General features: G+C 41.9%; 1 protein-coding gene across 1 annotated transcript; it reads right to left on the minus strand.

Moving 5' to 3' along the window:
• Window positions 1-1960: 1960 nt before the first annotated feature.
• Window positions 1961-12317, minus strand: LOC135556535 (repulsive guidance molecule B-like). The gene is made up of 3 exons (XM_064989827.1): window positions 12011-12317; window positions 8648-9159; window positions 1961-3653 (listed from the first exon to the last, which is right to left on the minus strand). The coding sequence occupies exons 1-3, from the start codon at window positions 12102-12104 to the stop codon at window positions 2955-2957; spliced, it is 1305 nt and encodes a 434-aa protein (XP_064845899.1). The 5' UTR covers window positions 12105-12317; the 3' UTR covers window positions 1961-2954.
• Window positions 12318-13329: the final 1012 nt, after the last annotated feature.

The raw sequence follows: 13329 nt of genomic DNA on the forward strand, positions 1-13329 counted from the left end.
TATGTCAATCCTTTACGTAACGTAAGTTTACATGTGTGTACCATTCGGAGCATGCAAGACATCTACTCTAAAGGAACATGTTTTTTAAAGAAAAATAACTTTGTAAATGTATTTATTTATTTTTATCTTCTAACTTAATTTGTGTACTGGCTTGTCAGATGTTTAAATATTTCAAGTTTTAACTATTCAAGAGCCCGCATGTCAGTTTTAGTGGCAGTAGTCATGCTGTCACTAGTTCTCCCAGATATGAATCAGGACTGAATCTTGAGTTTGTTTAACACCGCTAGGAAAATTTAAATTTCATCTCCCCACCATGTTAACAATCAAAGAACAACATGGACAGTCTTAACCCATCTATTTATGGAATGAAAAATGATAAGGCAACTGAAGTGGGAGGGTTGACAAATGTCATTAAAACAGAAAAGGCAGTATAGTGCAGAACAATAACCATTAAAGCATCAATTGGACCCATATAGCCGTCAGCGTGTTAACTAGTGCTCTGTGTGCTCGGCTGCCAAGACAAGATATCTTGTGACAGGTTTTACAACCCAACACAATTTACTCTCTTCATATTTTTTCCCCTCAGATGATATAAACACAAGGGTGATGAAGCAGGCACCCCAAAAACCAAATGATTTAGGGCATCTGGAGTGTACTAAGAGTATAATGATAAAATGTTGACTCATTTCATAATTTCCCTGCCCGTCTCCATACCCTTGTATCTGAAATGTGCATACTAGTATACAGCAGACAATGTGAGAATATGGCTTAGCCTACATTGCTAAATGAATAAATACTGGAATAAAATACAGCCAGGGAATGCTGACGAGCTAACTGGGAACATTTATGTATCTAACAATGTCCTGTACTGTCTGTGGTGTATTTATTGTTTTTAAAATACTGTCAAGCACAGGCCAAACCTTGTTTGAAGCCTAGTCTGGCAAACTAGATCAGATTCACTAGCCAGCTCAGCAGTAAACTAACATTTACACACAGACCACACATAAACACCCCCTACTGCTGCACACACACACACGCGTATGCACACAAGAAAGTAGAGCCAGATAGAAGCAGTTTGTTTGGGGACTCTTGAGGAACCCGGCAGGGAATCAGTGGAATAATAACCATGGCATGTTCTGTATGCAGGAAGAGGGCACCTATAGCCTACAGACTTGGAAAACCTGGATTATTACCTTAATATAACCATTGACTATGCTTCTATGAATGGTACTTTCAGAGTGCTATACACACCCTTCTGTTAACCATATTTTGTAGTTGCCAGTTCAGGAATAGCCTATAAGTTCCTAACAAAACAAACAAAATGAGGTTCTCTCCTCACTTGGAGACAAAACCTTGTCCCTCACTATTTGTCAAATTCTAAATTATTTGGCACAGATCTTGGCATAAAAAAAATACTAGTTACCCAATTTGCTTAATCCAAATTAATTTCAGAACTACTTAAATCTAGATCTCCATTTAATCAACAGGAAAGTGGGCTGGACGGGCTCGAGGGAAAGCCATCAATATCGCTGGCTTGTCAATCTGTGGAATAGGCTCCAGTGCGCAGCAGAAATGTGTTATATTTTCTATTGGCAAGTAAATCCCTTCCACACGGTCCATGACACAAATGTCCCCCTCGTTCAACACAACCTGAACACCTAATGCCTTCATTTTAAATATATCCAGGGTGTTTTTCGAAAGTGTTTCACTTTATCCGAAACTGAGAAATGGGTCTTATCCATCAGTGGTGCAAAGGCTGTGGCAGTTTCTTATGGGTTTTATCCCACCAATTAGAGCATTTTTATTAGTTGCACTCAGAAACAGTCAATGGCCTATGCTAAATCCAAAATACAACCATTTAGGAAAACGCAAAGAATTGACAGATTTGCACTAGCAAAACCCATCTAGTGCAGTAGACAGCATTGAAAGGTGGATGGAAAAACTAACAAACAAACTAAGCCCTGGTGTCCAACACTTTTTAATATGGAAAATGACAGCTAAGGTAAAACACATATTAGTTAACTTTTCATACAAGAATGTTAAAATACCTATCTAATCACAACAATAAAACATAGTACAGTTAAAACATCTATACACAGGAAAATGTACACAATATAAAACACATATATACACTCTTTCAATATATTATTATATAGAGATTTTGTTTCTTTACCTTTAAAAACTGAAAGCCAAGCAGCTTGAAGAGGGAGTGTTTCACCTAACTGATAACTATCACACTTGGATGCAGTGAAAAGTACAGAGAATATCACACTTAAACCAAATACATATGGATAGGTAGTATTTTCAGTTAGTTGTTGGATCATCCCATTTAAGAAACATAAGTAAATATGACAACACAGAGGAACTAAATGTGTAGTGTTAACTGTTTGGTGCCAAATGATGATACTGTAAAGAAGATTGTGTCTCATTTCCACAAAGGTCTCTGCACTATAATAGACCATTTTCACCATCTTCAGCCTGATAGGCCTACTTTCTATGATTGTGATGTCTGGCAGGGTTGTGTGCATCGTGACGTATTCCCAACAAACATGAAATATTTACAAAGATGACTTTTGATAAAGCTGTCTTACATCCAGGCTCACAGACAACAACAGTGTTATGATGAATTTCACATTTCAAGCATCCTGTAACAGTCTTAATCCAATTTACAAACAGTGTGAAAATGGAAAGAGCATTACGCACTTAACCATCGACAGATCCCACATGATTGTGTGCATTCAGACTCATACTCAATTAAGTGGCAGATGCTGGCAGCCATCATGTATTTGGGGGACAAGAAGCATTGGGATCCTTTTTAAGTGTTAAATCCTTCAAACGGTTCAGTGACAGGAAAAGAACCACAACATTCACACATGCAAAAGAAAAACATCTCTGACTTCTAGGCACTCTGTCCTCAAGCTGGGGTCACTTCAACTTTGAGTACTATTTTCCCTTTACAAAAGCAGCAGAACCAGAAGCAGGAATGTGACCAGACTGGGGGTGGCTGTAGCCAGTATGTGTGGCCCGCCTCTATTGAGTTGGACACGAGGAGTCCTCGGAGAGTTCTGCTTCAGTTTGCTGGGAGGAAGGGCCTTCAGATCCTCCAGGGCCCCGTAGGCTGCCATGGAGAACTCAGGGTCCCCCGTGGTGAGCAGGTCAAACACACAGGACTGGAAGTACACGTCCTCCACCTGCAGGGTCTCCCTGCACTTGGCCGTGGCGTGCTCCACTGTGTAGGTCTGGTGTGGGGGAAGGAGGGGCCCCAGCTTGGGGTTAGACCCAGAGCCCGGGAGGCGGGGGTGAAGAGGCTGGCGCCCCAGCATGTGCTCCTTGATGAGCTCGTTGCGCGGGCATCCGTGCAGACAGAGCTGCAGCCCACTGTTCTCCTCAGAAAAGTCAAGGGTGTCCTCCGGCATGCGGATGGCAAAGGTAAGGTATCGGCCCACCCGGCGCACTATGATGGACGTCCCGATGTAGCGGGCCTGGATCTTCACCAGGCGGCCCCCGGAGCCGCCCTTCTCTACGATCCACAGACTGCCCCCCTCCCCGCCACTCCGTGTGCCATCCTGGAAGGCAGAGGGTAGGTCCTCTGTGGTGGCCTGGTACACCTTCTGCTCCGTACAGCCATGGTACGACTTGAAGATCACTGTTATCTGAAAGACACAAACAATGCCAGTGAATGAAAGTCCGTTCCTGATTTAATTGGAGGCAATTCAATTAACATCTACCCTTCTACTCTTTCAATAGTACTGCATGAAGGTAAAAATCTGTTGAAAGTTGTGTCCTGCATACAGGTACACAGATTACTAATAGGTCTACTAAGCAGCAGAACCATCAGAAGCATTCAAAAGGTGTAATACTATGTTGAGCCACAGTATGTCAGTAGGACCTTCACTTTTTATGACAAGGGGAACAGTTCATTTCAATGTTTGAAAACCCAAATTCCTGTCTTTCTCTTGGAAAAGGTATACAACTATTGTGTAATCTGAAGGAAGGAAAGCACCGTGAGCAGAAATATTCATTATGCCCTTTATTTTACAGTAAATATGGACTAGAAAACATGTCTTGTCCCACCAATTTAGAGATAATCAACCCCAAAGAAACAACTAGGCCTACTCAATATGTGCTTTCTAAAACAAATATCAATGTAAATGTCATAAACCATTGCATATGTACGGCTCCATACTTTTTCTTGAGAGAGTGCAGGATCAAACAAACCCAGCTGTCTGATAGACCCATAAATCAGAAATACCTTCCACTACAACTGCCACAGGGTCTGGACTACTCTCTGACAACTCTGGAGTCCAGTCTGGATATTTTGTACTAGGCCGACATTTCTTCAAAGCTGTTCTTAAAAGAGGTGGCTATGGTTAACTTTACAGTTAAGGGGATACTGTTTTTGATGAACGATTTCCTTTCTGTAATGTAACAGTTGAAAATTACCCCAATTCAAGCAGATGGTGGTGGCATGCGGGTGTTGGCACCAGCGCCCTGACTTACAGCTTTGTATTTTCCTCCTCACATGCACTCAAAACTATTTTAAATAGTTGGGTCTGAAATCTGTTCAAACGGTTCTCTCTATAGTAGTGTTTGGGTGGCAGGGTAGCCTAGTGGACTAGTAACCGGAAAGTTGCAAGTTCAAATCCCCGAGCTGACAAGGTACAAATCTGTTGTTCTGCCCCTGAACAGGCAGTTAACCCACTGTTCCTAGGCAGTCATTGAAAATAAGAATATTTTCTTAACTGACTTGCCTAGTTAAATAAAGGTAAAAACTTTGAAAACGCATATGCAATTTAGCGAAGGTTATTTAGTAAACTTCTTGAGGTTCATGGATTTCAACAAACTCTGATATGAAAGAAACTTGCAGACCACAGTTAGTATAACTTTGTTTTTATAGAATCTAGCCTATATGATTTGGCCTAGGCCAATTTCTATTGGTTTTCTCAATCTGGCTAGTCCAAAACCAAATCGTTAGTGCTGTTGCTTGTAATTCACATGAGCTGAAAATAACAGTACTGATGAAAATAGATTCTCTTAGAAAATAGGCAAATGTGGCAAGGTGGGCTAGCACTAGTAAAATTGATAGTAGGCCTACTTTTTAGTGTCTACCAAGTGTTTTATTCATCTAGTGCATATCTACAAATAATACGTTGAGCTCCAAGTATGGTCTTCAGTATAAATATAGCCAAAGAACCAGACTTAAATTCAGACTTCAGGGATCAGATTATATTAAGCAAAGACAAACTCAATCAGTAGAATCAAAAATATGCTGCTTCTACCGGACAACGTCGTTATTTTTCCAAATAATTTCATATTTACACAAAAAGACCTGTTAATTATTTGACGAGAGAGCTGAAAAAGGTTATCCAACTGTGGGAGAGGAAAATGTTTGAACAAGCGTTAATCACTACCACATGACTACCCATGTGTTAAAGGTAAAGCGCTCAAGCATGTCCCTGATCCAACCCCACTGAATGACCCAATCTTTCCACTGGTGTCTGGAAGAGAAAAGGTCAGAGGTAGGGTGCCTGGAGGCAGTAGAGACAGATTGATTCCTAACTTGAGATAATATTTCTATATATTTAACCATCGTTCAATGTATGACATACAGTACCAGTCAAAAGTTTGGACAGACCTACTCATTTTTCTTATTTTTTTTACTATTTTCTACATTGTAGCATAATAGTGAAGACATCAAAACAATGAAATAACACATATGGAATCATGTAGTAACCAAAAAAGTGTTAGACAAATCAAAATATACTGTAAATTTTAGATTCTTCAAAGTAGCCACCCTTTGCCTTGATTACAGCTTTGCACACTCTTGGCATTCACTCAACCAGCTTCATGAGGAATGCTTTACCAACAGTTTTGAAGGAGTTCCCACATATACGGAGCACTTGTTGGATACTTTTCCTTCACTCCGTGGTCCAACTCATCCCAAACCATCTCAATTGGGTTGAGGTCGGGTGATTGTGGAGGCCAGGTCTTCTGATGCAGCACTCCATCACCCTCCTTCTTGGTCAAATAGCCCTTACTCAGCCTGGAAGTGTGTTGGGTCATTGTCCTGTTGAAAAACAAATGATAGTCCTAAGCGCAAACCAGATGGGATGGCGTATCGCTGCAGAATGCTGTGGTAGCCATGCTGGTTAAGTGTGCCTTGAATTCTAAATAAATCACAGACAGTGTCACCAGCAAAACACCCCCACACTGCCTCCTCCATGCTTCATTGTTGGAACCATACATGCAGAGATCATCCTTCACCAACTCTTTGTCTCACAAAGACACGGTGATTGGAACCAAAAATCTCAAATTTGGACTCATCATCTCAAAGGACAGATTTCCACCGGTCTAATGTTCATTGCTCATGATCTAATGTACATTGCTCGTGTTTCTTGGACCAAGCAAGTCTCTTCTTATTATTGGTGTCCTTTAGTAGTGGTTTCTTTGCACCAACACCAATTCGACCATGAAGGCCTGATTCACGCAGTGTCCTCTGAACAGTTGATGTTGAGATGTGTCTGTTACTTGAACTCTGTGAAGCATTTATTTGGGCTGCAATCTAAGGTGCAGTTAACCCTAATGAACCTTTCCTCTGCAGCAGCGGTAACTCGGTTTTCCGTCCTGTGGTGGTCCTCATGAGAGCCAGTTTCATCATAGCGCTTTATGGTTTTTTGCAACTGAACTATAATGTCAATATTTCATCCCGCCAGGCACGACACAAAACTCAGAAATAACGATATAATTCATGCCTTACCTTTGACGAGCTTCTTCTGTTGGCACTCCAATATGTCCCATAAACATCACAAATGGTCCTTTTGTTTGATTAATTCCGTTGTCATATATCCAAAATGTCAATTTATTTGGTGCGTTTCATCCAGAAAAACACCGGTTCCAACTCGCTCAACATGACTACAAAATATCTAACAAGTTACCTGTAATCTTTGCCCAAACATTTCAAGCAACTTTCCTAATACAACTTTAGGTATTTTTAAACGTAAATAATCGATAAAATGTAAGACGGGATAAACTGCGTTCAATAGTGGATAAAAACAAAGTGGAGCGAGCTTTCAGGTCGTGCGCCCCTGACAAACAGTACACTAGGGTCGACCCTCGTTCTGAACAGCCCTACTTCTTCATTACACAAAGGAAAAACATCAACCAATTTCTAAAGACTGTTGACATCCAGTGGAAGTGATAGGAACTGCAAGCAAGTGCCTTAGAAATCTAGATCCCAATAGAATGACCCATTGAAAAGAGTGACCTGAAAGAATATTTTCCCTAGTTGGTTTGTCCTTGGAGTTTCGCCTGCCAAATAAGTTCTGTTATACTCAGACATGATTCAAACAGTTTTAGAAACTTCAGAGTGTTTTCTATCCAAATCTTCCAATGATATGCATATCCTAGCTTCTGGGCCCTAGTAGCAGGCAGTTTACTTTGGGAACGCTTTTCATCCGGACATGAAAATACCGCCCCCTAGCCTAGAGAGGTTAAAGTAATGATGGACTGTAGTCTCTCTTTGCTTCTTTGAGCTGTTCTTGCCATAATATGGACTTGGTCTTTCACCTAATAGGGCTATCTTCTGTATAGCACCCCAACCTTGTCACAACAACTGATTGGCTCAAACGCTATTCCACAAATTAACAAGGCTACCTGTCAGTGCAGTTAATTGAAATGCATTCCAGGAGACTACCTCATGAAGCTGGTTGAGAGAATGCCAAGACTGTGCAAAGCTGTCATCAAGGCAAAGGGTGGCTACTTTGAAGAAACTCAAATATGAAATATATATTTTTACATTTTACCCCTTTTTCTCCCCAATTTCATGGTATCCAAATGTTAGTAGCTACTATCATGTCTCATCGCACAACTCCCGTACGGGCTCGGGAGAGATGATGGTTGAAAATCATGCGTCCTCCGATACACAACCCAACCAAGCCACACTACTTCTTAACACAGCACGCATCCTCCCCGAAGGCCAGCCGCACCAATGTGTCGGAGGAAACACTGTGCACCTGGCAACCTTGGTTAGCGTGCACTGCGCCCAGGCCCGCCACAGGATTTGCTGGTGCGTGATGAGACAAGGACATCCCTACCGGCCAAACCCTCCCTAACCCAGACGACGCTAGGCCAATTGTGCGTCGCAGACCTCCCGGTCGCGGCCAGTTACGACAGAGCCTCGGCGCGAACCCAGAGTCTCTGGTGGCACAGCCGGTGGCACAGCTGGCGCTGCAGTACAGCGCCTTTAACCACTGCGCCACCTGGGAGGCCATATAAAATATATTTTGATTTGTTTAACCTTTTGCGTGTAGGGGGCAGTATTTTCTTTTTTGACAAAAAAAACCATACCCATTTGAAACTGCCTATTTCTCAGGGATGGGTAGCGTCAAGAAATTAACACTTTTTTTGGTTACTACATGATTCCATGTGTTATTTCATAGTTTTAAATGTCTTCACTATAATTCTACAATGTAGAAAATAGTAAAAATAAAGAAAAACCCTTGAATGAGTAGGTGTGTCCAAACGTTTGACTGGTACTGTACATTAAATATGCAGGTATCTTTGTTATGATTGAGACCTAAGTTTTTCAGTGTTTTAATTACATTACTGTCAGCAACATGACCAGATGTGAACCCATAGCACAGCTTACCTTGCTGGTGGCGGTGGCACTGGAGCCCAGGACAACAGGCACGTTAGTCACCTGCACTGACAGGTAGCGGTTATCGATGAGTGGCCATGCCCCCTCCACCTTGCACGTCTGGAATTCGTCGCGGAATGTCCGCAGGTGCGGGTCCCCGAATAATCCACAGTGGGCGTACTTCTTCCCCTGGCCTGCGGGGCCCAAGGCCAGCACACGGCTCTCGTAGTCGCATAGCTCGGACACGGCCGGCCTGGAGGTGCTGGTGGCCTTGGCCGAGGAGGTGGGTCCGTCGCTGGAGCAGTTTTGCTGGGAGAAGAGCTCCTTGATGCGGAACACAGCTGAGTGGTAGACCAGGTCGCCCCTGCAGCTGCGCGCTGTGCGTCGGGTACACAGGGCGTAGGCACGCAGGGCGATGCAGTAGTCCACATCGGACAGGGAGTCCTCTTGGAGACCACTAGAGGGCGAGGTAGAGGCCACGTACTCCGCATTGCAGCGCTGGATACGGCACTGCTGGCAGTGTGCTGTGGGGAGGGAGGAAACAGTAGGCAGGTGTTACATGTTTATCATCGCTAAAGTTGTCAACAACCCCCCAATAACAGGTGACCAGAACCATTAGGAGGAAAGTATTTTATTTAGAACTTGAACCATTCATGTGTAAGTCAAAGCGAAGATATAGCTTGGCCTAGTTCATGGTAGTGTATACGAATGTGTTTTGTGTCTCAACTCATTGTAAGAGTGAACATTGATAATGAAAAAACTGCTTAACACAACTGTAACGACCATATAATAAAAGAGATGTCCAATAGAAAACACTCTTAATAGTTTGTTCACTACCTAATGACTTTGTTATAGTGAATTAAACACATCAGCTGTACAACCTAGCTACGTGCAGCAGGACAGCCAAACCTTTCCACCTATGGAGTTTACTTCAATAAAGAGCTCATTAAAACCCAACTCCACCAGCCAGCCCACACGGGAATGGTCAGTCCAAACTTATTTCCCTCAACTCACCCTCACTGAAATAACACAGTGCTTCACTGCTGGAGGAAGCCAATCTGTGTAGTTTGCTTAAGGGTGTTGAATATGGTTTGGCTGTTGCTGGGTCAATATGGGGGGCATTAAGGAGCATGGCACATGACCACTGTACAAGAGGCTGAATTCAGACCCAAGATGAACTGCACAAAGAGCCGTGCTTGTTCAGCATTGAGCAACAGCTGGCCAAGGATGTTGGGATTGTATAAATGTGGCACTTCCTGTGTGAAGTTATTACTCAGTACTGTGCATCTGCCAGTGAATATGTTGGGGGCGACAAGGAGACTATGTATTCCAATGTTTGATGTTTTGAGAATATTATATCTTATCTTGAAGCTCTAGATGCCAGGTGCATTTGCATTACATCAACATAATGCCTGTGCAAGTGTCATAAGATGTCACAGGTATAACACACTTAAATAAACAGCCTCAATAAGACTGAAAACAGAAATATAAACAATGTTTTTTATTAACATTGAAAGAAGAGCTGACATAGGCTAATCAACAAATCCTCCAAACTGTTTTAAATCCAAAGGGCATGATTAAATCCAAAGGGCAACTTGCCAATAATAAAAATATTGAAATATTTTTCCCAGACAGTCCGAAAAGATCCTTGGTTGCAAACTGTGTGAATAAATTCTCTAGTAACTGAAGCCCACATGGGTCTTGGCAACTGTTAATCAAAACTGAGATGAGTGTGAGGTCAACTCAGAAGCATTTTACCATCCCTCGTCTGATTTCCGCCAATGATCTCCCTGCAAGCACTGGGGTCACCGAACTCAGCTATGATTGTCCATTTTTGACAATCACGGCATATAGAGCTATGAACAACCATGTCTATCTCTAAAGGCTCTTTATGGCCAGCCTTTGACAAGAGGCAATGTGACAACCATGTGCGGAAAACATGGGAAAGGATTAAGAAGAGAATATGACAAATTTGCATTTATAACAACATATTTCAATAGGCTTGAGAACAATTTAAGGGAAACGAAATAAACTGAACTAATCTGTGGAATAGAGGATGGCTTTAATATGTAAACAAGGCAAGTAATTCTTATAATACTGGATATGACATATCATCATCCTGCTTATGTACATGAATACACTCAAAATGCACAATAACCATGTCATAGCAGTCTACCACATTATGGGGAAGTAATAATTTAACTGGGGGTGATTAATGGACAATAAATATTTCATGATAATTATGCTGAACTACATTGAAAATGATTCAACTATCACTAATATAGGCTACTACTGTTTTGCAATGCGTAAACGTGGCTAAATGAAATCCATTAAATTAGAATTCATAGCGCCCAACTTTATGTGAAGTTTATATAATGATCTATGGAGAAACGCCCCATTGATTTGTTGACCTTCCAATTTCTACCACTCTTTTTGTGAGTGAAACTTGTGTAGGTAATATTATGCGAGTTTAAAGTCAAAAGGCAAATCACCACACATACACACTGATTCGTTAGTTAGATGCATGTTTTGGTAACAAAGCATCCAAACGTCTGACGATGTATCGCGCATGCACACAACAAAGCTCAGGCGAAAAAGCACGTCAAGTTACTGCACGATGGACACATTCAGAGGCCGAGAAGTCTGACACCATGCCATGCATGGTAACAAATGAAGCATGAACACAACACCATCTAAAGTTTCATTTTGAAAGGTAAACTAGTCACGGCACTAACAGTTGGTTAGCGTGTTACGTGTTAAAACGTATTAGCAATGTATTGCTACTTTGTACAAGCAACATGTTTGAATACAACGTCAATAGGTTATCAAGCCAAATGCTAACGATCTTTATTAGCGGACTTCTACAAGCTCGAACTTTATTCAAGACTTTGTGTGTGAATATTGTATCGATAAAGTATAACTACGATCGTGAAAAAAAATACATAATTGAAGACTGCTCGTGATTAATGTTACTTGACGGATTTAGAGAATGTAGCTAAAAGTTCGACCGAAGTAGCTCGTGTTGTCTAGCCAGCTAACTAGCAACAGCAGCAGGTTGGTTCGCGACGATGGCTGCTAGCCTGGTATAGGCCAATGACTACCGTTATATTTGAAGGTCTAGGCACACAGCAAAAGTCCGCTGATGACCGATTTAACTTATAGTAACTGTCAAACAGTAAATAGCTACAACTACATGTACATACATATACTGTAAACAAAACACACTGCCATATTTTAGTTCAGAAATATTTAAGAAAGCGAGTGTTTTTGTGAACAAGTCTCGCTCATCTTTAGCACAGCCAAGAAAGTTTTCCATCATCCATTCGCGATGCGGGGAAAATGTTTTGCTTGCATCACATATGAATGTTGCCTTACCTGGTCTGAGTAGCAGCGAAAGTAAAGCCATCGTGCAATTAATATAATTCCAAAGCTGCCGCTTAGCCAAGTTTTGAGGTCCGCTTCTCCCCATGCCAATCCATTCAGTTAGAATGGAGTTCTTCGACTGCTGCTCATCAACGCAGTAGCTGCGGGAAATTAGACATAAATTCGTATCTTTCCCCTGTGCTCTCTTTCAAAAGGGGTCTAGTCTTCAGGGCGGCTCTACGTGGGAGGGGTCTAACAGAGTAGACGGGGATCAGAGGGGGTTGTTCGCCAATGAAACACTAATTATTCGTTAACCACTTGATATTTACATAAGCGGTTTGTGGCAATCATGGAACATTGGGACTAAGCCAATGGAAAGTGTTTCTAAAGACAATGAAGGCGGTGCAAAATATTTGTTGTGTAGTATTTGAGAGGGAGTTAAATTAACAAGTAACCGGTCAGGAAAGAGTGATGATGAAAATTATAGTTCTCACATCTAAATACAGCATGATTCTTTTTGCAGCCAACGTGATTTATCTCAAGCCTGAAATAGTGAACCTCTTTCTGGGGAGAGTTTGAGATATGAGTTAAAGCTATGTCCACATAGCATGCCCCTCTGCACTATAACGCATTCAGCTGTGGCAGTTGTCCTGTTTGAGCTCCCTGAGTCTCAACAGAGCTACGGAGCAAATTGCCCAATGTAAACAATCGTATTGTTTCTCTGCTCTAAGCATTACATTACTTCCTCCAACTGCTGAAGAAAATTCTCACCCAGGATGACAATGGTGTCATTAATGTCTAGCTTTGCTATTCATGCTAGGTGTTACATGGTGGTAAACGACCCTGGGTTTGAATACAGATGTGTCACATATATCAGCATGAAAGCATGAAGGGAGTGAGCTTCAAGATACTTTTGTCACTTTGCTATTAGGCTGAATCTTTGTAAGGCGAGGCAGGTCACGTCATACAAGTTCAGAGGTGACATGAGTTAATGTATGCACACATGGATTTGCATATGGAAAATTATAAGGTAACAATTATGCTGAAATGTACACTTCATGGCTAAAAGTATGTAGACACACCCTTCAATTTAGTGGATTTGGCTATTTCAGCCACACCCGTTGCTGACGGGCTACCGAGTGGCACAGCTGTCACAGCACTGCACCCCAGTGCTAGAGGCATCACTACAAACACCCTAGTTCAAATCCAGTCTGTATCACAACCGGCAGTGATTGGGTCCCATAGGTCGGTGCACAATTGGCCCAGCGTTGTCCGGTTTTGGCCAGTGTAGGCTGTCATTGTAAATAAGAATTTGTTCTTAACTGACTTGC

Source organism: Oncorhynchus masou, chromosome 15, assembly GCF_036934945.1.
Source record: "Oncorhynchus masou masou isolate Uvic2021 chromosome 15, UVic_Omas_1.1, whole genome shotgun sequence".
NCBI classification, from domain to species: Eukaryota; Metazoa; Chordata; class Actinopteri; order Salmoniformes; family Salmonidae; genus Oncorhynchus; species Oncorhynchus masou.

Bases quoted from the DNA above. Each gene is read 5' to 3' on its own strand.
- LOC135556535 (XM_064989827.1), bottom strand. From the start codon at position 12,104: ATGGGGAGAAGCGGACCTCAAAACTTGGCTAAGCGGCAGCTTTGGAAT. The intron at 9,160-12,010 runs GTAAGGCAACAT...CCCTCCCCACAG, and splicing joins TTCGCTGCTACTCAGACCAG to CACACTGCCAGCAGTGCCGT. The intron at 3,654-8,647 runs GTAAGCTGTGCT...TGTGTCTTTCAG, and splicing joins GTGCCACCGCCACCAGCAAG to ATAACAGTGATCTTCAAGTC.